Source organism: Didymella exigua (genome assembly GCF_010094145.1).
Source record: "Didymella exigua CBS 183.55 unplaced genomic scaffold M421scaffold_77, whole genome shotgun sequence".
NCBI lineage: Eukaryota > Fungi > Ascomycota > Dothideomycetes > Pleosporales > Didymellaceae > Didymella > Didymella exigua.
The window spans coordinates 2,156-9,259 of record NW_022984851.1 but is presented as its reverse complement, the minus strand read 5'-3'; the positions used below and the strand labels follow the sequence as shown (position 1 = coordinate 9,259).

Genomic DNA, 7,104 nt, shown 5'->3' with positions numbered 1-7,104 from the left:
AAAGGCGTATACAGCAGTGTGGGATCTTAACAAAGGGAGCTGGAGAGGATATACTTGCTTAACGTGAGGCTGATCAGCAGATTGCTCGTGAAGAGCGTCAAGGAGGAGAGCAATTAGGCCGCAGCCGCCAGGCACTCGCGCGCTGCAAGAGATGCAGAGAGACTGGACACAACTCGCGTACGTGCAAAAAAGATACTTTAGATACTGCTTAATTTACTCTATAAATATCTAAACATTACATTATCACGTTGTTGAGATATATAATTGTAAAGGTGCGCAAAGTTGGTTGGGTGGCTCACTCGCTTCGATGGCTCACTCGCTTAGTATTTACGTTATCTAATTTAGAATATGCCTCTATATCTTTTTTGCACGTTCGCGCGTTATGTCCAGTCCCTCTACAGTTTCTACAGCGCTATAGAGCTAGTTAAGCTTGTTCTTAATTACCACCACCACAAGCCTTCTTTGACCGCTCAGCGGCTACAGAGGCCTCTGCGGCCACCTGAGCTGCTGCCTCACCATACTCTATAGTACCACCTTACTAGATCTGCTTCCTTTTGCGCGATTTCTGCTTAGTTATTACTGCTAATTACTCTTTAAGCTCAGTAATCTAGGCTGCTTAAAGCGCGTTCTAATACAGCATAAGCTTGCCGCCTCTAACAAGCTAAGAGAAGCCTGCTTGTGCAGTAATAGGCAACTAAGTAAAAGACTTGCATACAAGCTTTAACTAAGATCTAAACTTGTAGGTATTGCTTAGAGTCTTTAACTGCCACAGCGTCTCTAGGAGGAGGGGTTCTAGCAGGGTACGCAGGCGCACTTTAAGGCAATCTAACACAACCTGCGCGTTAAGAGGGACTAGCCCTGCTGCCTTAAAGGCCTTATAACAGTTCTCTGCTATAAACATATTAAAAAACGCGTCCTTAAAGGCAGGGAGGAAGCCTTCTTTATTAATATAGAAGATGTGCTTGTATGCTAAGTCTTATACGCGCTAAGAGTACTTGCGCTTTAATAGCAAGAAGCAGACTACATTAAGTAGCTAGAGGATGTGTAATAAGTAAGGTAGCATGCAGAGGGTAAGGATTATGTTTTTAAGGCAGTAGTCCTTAAAATCCTAGTTAAGGTAGCTCTTATAGCTGTCCAAAATGAGCAGCCTGTACGCCCCTACCTGGCTCGCCTTTGTATGCGCGTCAAAGTGCTTCAGCCACTTAAGGCCAAGCGCGTTGTTCGTCCAGCCGCTCTTAGAGACAGAGAGCTTCCAATTGCGTGGTATATCTGCCTCCTTGTACCAGGCAGAGATGTGAACGCGTCCTTTATAGATAATGAAAGGCAGGGTACAAGATCTAGCAGCGCAGATGCTCTAGATAACTGTTACCTACTTGCGATCACCTAGCTAAACAAGCTAAGGTTAATTATATCTCTCTGTGCCTATAACAACCTTTATTAAGCTAATAACACCTATCTAGAAGCTAGTCTTATTAAAGTTGTGCATGTTGTAGTTGTGTACGCTGTATTTAGCTTTTGTGTCCTCTACTAGCTTAAACTACGCGCTGATTGTCTCTAGATCCTCCTGCAGCATCCTCTGCCTATCTTTAGCTTAATTAAAGGCCATCTTGAGCGTAGCTGAACGCGTCACGAAGCGCTCAGCCTAGTGCTTGCCAACAGGCTGCCCACCGCGTACACCCAACAGTTTGTCAGCCATATCTGCTACCTCGCACAGCTAGGGCGCGAATCCTTGTGAATTAAGGTCAAGAATGTATTATACAATTGTTTGCTCTTTAGTGCGCGTAAGCTTATGTTGTGTGTTGCGTCTATTATTAATATAGAGTCTGCCTCTATACCTAGCACTTAAGGTTGTACGCAGTATATTAAATGCCTAAGCAGCGCTTTAGAGGCTTTTAAATTTATATAATTAGAAAGTAGAAAGGGCAAGATTAATTCTACCCTCTTGTTTAGATAATTGTGTATCTTGTTAGTAAGGCATTACGTGTTAATATTAATAGTTGTGGTCTTGGCAAGAAATGGCCCGGGTGCTGGGTTGGCCCGGGTGCTGGGGGTTTACGTTACTCTACATTACAGCTTCTATGGACTAGCTATCTAAATTAGTTTAACGTGGTCCACCACCGAGCGAATCACCCCACCAAGCGAATCACTAAATGCAACAATATATCTTTAAACGTGAATAACTCAACACAACAACAAGATATAATAGTGCGCAATAGCTTAAATTAATTGCCTATCTCTACTGTATCTTTCTTGCATGTACGCTTGTTGTGTCCTGTGTTGCCACACCTCCTGCAGCGCGGAATACCCCTGCTGCTAGCACCTGCCTGCACCCTCTCCTCACGCCTCTCTGCCTCAAGTCGAACCTCAGCATCCCCCTAGGTAACTATTACCTCTACCTCTGCCTGTGATAGGGTCCCCCCCTTCTGTATTCGCTTCTTCTTACGCTTTTTACGCTCAGAAGCAGCCTGATTTGCTTGCTCAAGACTATCTATCCTAGCTTTAAGCAACGTGTGTGAGTGTACCTTTAAAGTTAACCCCTTTTTGACCTGCAGCACTATCTTAAGAATAGACTTAGGTAAGGAACTCCTATAGTCCCTTATCCTCTTAAGAATTAGCATTGTTTAAGCCTCTATTTCCTAGGCGTTGCTTGGTGTTTTAGGCTGCCAAGGGGTACTCCTAGGTAAAGGTGGTGTTAGTGTACAAGGCTTTACTTCAAGCCTTGATAGCACCACCTCTAGGTTATCTAGAACTAAGCTAGTTGCTCTAAAGCTTGATAGGATATTGTCCTTTGAGAAGGCCTGGTTAAATACTAGGGTAAGTGCAGCCAGGAAGGCTTTCTTGTTAATGTAGTTAATATAGCAGTTTGCCAAGACTTAGATCTCCTCCTTGTACGCACGCTTCAGGGGGGCAAAGCAACCCATATTAAGCAGCTAAAGGATGTGTGAGGTGTAAGGGGGTATACAGAGGGTAATAATATTATTCTCCTTGCAAAGATCCTAGAAGGCGAGTAACTTGTAGCTCTTGTGGCTATTAAGAATTAGTAGTCTGTAACTACCTACTTTCTTAACCTCTGTGTGCTTAATAAAGTGCTGTAGCTAGGCAAGCCTAAGCTTATTTGTTGTCTATCTATTATTGCTAACCCCTATTCTCTAATCCTAAGGGTTATAATACTAGGCCTAGTTGTGGTTCTTAGCTTTAAAGATAATAAAGGGTAGGATAACCCACCCTGTGGCGTTGATGGTGGCAATTAACATCACCTACTCCCTGTTACTAGGCTGAACCCTAAGTAGCTTAAGGCGCCTCTTAGAGGCTGTGACTACCTTCACAGACCCCCTAACGCCTATCTAGAAGCTAGTCTTATTAAAGTTGTACGTGTCTTAATCTAGGATACTATACTTGGCTTTAACGTTGCGTACAAGGTTGAACTAGGGGCTGATAATAGCTGGATTACTGCAGAGGACTCGCTGGTGATCACGGAGTCGAGTCACCTGAGATTTGACCTCAGGCCGGCGTTGGATCAGCCTATAGGCCCAGTTCTCCCCAACCTGGCCACTACTACGCTTAGCTAGTAGCTGGTCAGCCATTCCACGTACGTGGCTAAGCGTAGGGGCAAAGCCTCTAGCGTCAAGCTTCCTTATGTATTGTATAACTGCCTCCTCTTCATGCTTCTGAAGCTTAGATGAGTTAGGGTGGGTATTGCGTCGTGGGGTTCTTCCAGCGCCTTGATGGCTAAGTGTACTTTGAGGAACCCTGTAGATAGCAGCAGCGCGTTGCTGGCTTAGTGACGCGTTAGATTTTATTGCGTAGGTAGCAAGTATAACTCTATCTGCACAGGAAAGTAATTCAAGATTAGGTTGTTAAGCCATTGTAATTAATAGTAGAAAGCGTTGTGGTCTTGGCAGAGTGATTCGCTCGGTGGGGTGATTCGCTTGGTGGTGGACCACGTTAATAGTAAACTTAACGTACCGTGCCGGAGCTCGTGCCGCACGGTTCCGCGTTCCGCACGCAGCACCCACCTCACGCACCATAGCAAAATGAGGCTGTAGAAACAGCCACAATAGTAATTATCACGAGGTTTGTTAGTATTATAGTTAATTGATGTATGCAATTTATTTGCTGAAAGCACTATTTATATAATGTTGCGGTGTGGCTGCTGCGGGTTGTGTGAGTGCCGCAAGGCAGAGCAGCCGCTGCAGCAACAGCACCACTTCGAGGCTGCGCAGAACGACGCTTTTTGGCTGCAGGTGCCTGAGGTGCTTTTGAAGCTTTGCGCTTGCCTTTGTTAGGCAATTGGCTGGCTTTTTAAGCGTCGTGAGCTTGTTTATCCTTGAGTCTTTGAGCTTTGCGAGCATCAATCGCTACGCGTTCCTCCGCGCACTTGCGGTCACGCACTTCCTTCACTGCAGCAGCTGCCTCGCGCTTCTGTTCTTTGATCTTGTTGTTGTATAGCTTATTAGCAGCTTTAAGCTCTTTAATATTAGCCTTTTTAAGCTTCTCTGCATGCGCAGTCTCCTTTATAATCTACTCTCTGTGGCAGGCTTCCTTAAATAATTAAGGCAACCACCACTTTGCGCCACCCTAGTAGTCTAACAATAGCTTAACTAAAGTAAGTGCTTTGCTTTTCTTATCCTGCTTCTTCTTAATTAAAAGTAACTCTGTAAGGCCTTGTATATTATTATTAAGTAGCTTATTCTTAATCACAAGGTGGTGTACCTTGTGGTTGGTTGGTTGGTTGGTTGGTTGGTATTCATTTTACGTCTAGTTAATAGGGACAAAGTCCACCATCTCGCCTCCCGAAGGGCATATACGACGTGCTAAGCTATGGAATTACAGTGCGAACACACTACCTTAGAAAGCATTTCTTGCCTGCGCGGGTATTGCTACTATTTCAAAACTACAGCTCCTCGTCCAGTTGGGGAGGCTGAGCGATCTATGTACATTAGGGTGATTTCCTTGCATTTTGAGGCATCTATGTGCTAAGAGAGAGAGAGGGAGTGTGTGTGTGTGTGTGTGTGTGTGTGTGTGTGTGTGTGTGTGTGTGTGTAGGGAGAGAGGAGGAGAGGGGTAGGGGGAAGGGTAAGAGAGGTAGACGGGTGGGGAGTACTGCAGCTGTTGTGCTGGACCTACTACTGCTAGGTGCTGCATTGCTTGCTGCTGTTGCAGGACTGCAAGAGCTAGCGGGGGCAGATCTTGGTGTAGTACTGTGTAAGTTTGACAAAGGCTTCAAAGGCCTCTGGCTCCCTTGTTAGTACTGCAGTGTACGCTAGGCCATCGGCCTGGCTAGACGGCGGTATAGGTGGTCGAAGTGGCCATCTGCTAAAGGTCCCTAGGGTCTTGCGGCAAAGCGCAAGGTGCTCTAGTGTCTTGTCCTGTTGGCATGAACAGGTGAGGTTTGCATCCTTGTGGTTGTACTTTCGATGATACTAGGCAAAATCGCCATGTCTAGATCGGATAGAGAGTAGCCTAGCTAAATGTACCTTGTGGTAGAGAGCTCTTGCTTTATTAGAGTACCTATTGCCTATAACAGAGTCTAACTTCCTTATTATTTTGCGTGCTGTTGTACCTGCCTTAGGCGGCAGAGGGGTAGACAGAGTGGCAGCTCCTTTAGGGAAGCGCTTGAGTACTTTATTGCAATTAAGCGGCTAAAGGCCTGTTGCCTTAAAGGCTTTAAGTATGTTGTCTTTAGTAAACAATTGCAGCCAAGCAGGCTAAAATAATAAGAAGAAGCTGCCTTTCTTTACTGGCAACAAGCCTTTAGAGCGCTAAGTCTGCCGTGTCAATTGCTGTGAGTACGCTGTTAATAGCAGCTTGAAGAGGACAACGTCAGCTGGCTAGAGCGTGTGAGTACTGTGGGGAGGAAATATTGCTATAAGTATCTTATGTTAATAACAGTATGTTAGAAATGAGCGGCTTATATAGCTGCTGTGACTGTTGATAATGAGCAATCGCCACTTGCGATGAGCTGAGGCCTTGGTTTCTTTGTTAAAGACTTGTTGTAGCCATCTGAGGCCAGCGTCGTTGTTGCTCTAGCCACTTAGGGTGACTGTGACGAAGCAGCGATGCTTCAATTGCTTGATATCTCGCACCCATGCGTCTTGGACGTTGCCGGAGTCTCCAGCCATAATCAGGCCTGGAGGAAGTGCGACTCCAGAAGCCCCAACGCACGCTACAAGCGTTACCCACTCTCTGTTGCCATCCTCTAAGGCCTGCCAGAAGCGCTTATTGCTGTAGCTTGTCCTGCTGAACACTCGTTTCTGCTTGCTAATCTTCCTAATTATAAAGCCCTTCTCATCTATATTGTATGTGTGCTTAGGCTCTATACCCTTCTTGCTTATTTTAAGCTCTAACATGTCAAAGTACAAGCTGTACTTACTATAAGAATTAGCAGCGTGACGTTTGGAGGCCATAGCGGAGGTCCACTGTGGAGTAAGCGCTTTGTTATGCCGCTGGACAAAGCGTGTAACCCAGGTCTTCCTAACCTCAAATCCGCAGATAATAGAGGCAAAATGTTGAACTATATCGCGCGTAGGCAGAAGGTGCTCTCTGCAGAGTTAATCTATGTAATTAACAAGCTCTAGCTCTTTGTAGGGGGTAAGGTTCTGTTATTGTTTAATCTTCTATTGCATAGTGCTGTAAACGCCTTAGTAATATTGCAATAATGTTAAATAATTAACACTAACGTAGATTATCACCAAGCCGGCCATATCACCAAACTGGCCACTTTCTCTTAGCACGACTACCTTTTACCCTAACACAACATGCCTTAATAATAACAACTTCAGAATACTACTAGAGAAGGCAGAGTTATCCTTGCTATCTAGGCCTTCTATGCTAGCCAATTTCGCAGTATCCACAGCGCTGCTAGAGCGTTGAACATACCTTATTAGCAGGTCTCTAATTGCCTTTGTAATATCACGTTTTAACTAGACGTACGCGCTAATTGCTAGAAACTTACTATACTAGAGGAGCAGACAATTATCTAGTATATACTTAACCTTAATTTGCGAGGATTTGCGCCCTAGCTATGTAAGGTGGCAGATATAGCTAATAAGATACTTAGTGTGCGTGGTGAAGAGCCTGTTGGCAAACTATAGGCTAGCAGGC

General features: G+C 45.0%; 1 protein-coding gene across 1 annotated transcript; it reads right to left on the bottom strand.

The window, feature by feature from the left end:
* Nucleotides 1–3,961: 3,961 nt before the first annotated feature.
* M421DRAFT_426988 (uncharacterized protein) lies at nt 3,962–6,704 on the bottom strand (the record flags this gene model as incomplete). Its single annotated transcript, XM_033594550.1, has 6 exons — nt 3,962–4,294; nt 4,379–4,521; nt 4,603–4,713; nt 5,478–5,642; nt 6,045–6,539; nt 6,681–6,704. 6 exons carry the CDS (start codon nt 6,702–6,704, stop codon nt 4,126–4,128), a joined length of 1,107 nt encoding a protein of 368 aa, XP_033442604.1. The 3' UTR covers nt 3,962–4,125.
* Nucleotides 6,705–7,104: the final 400 nt, after the last annotated feature.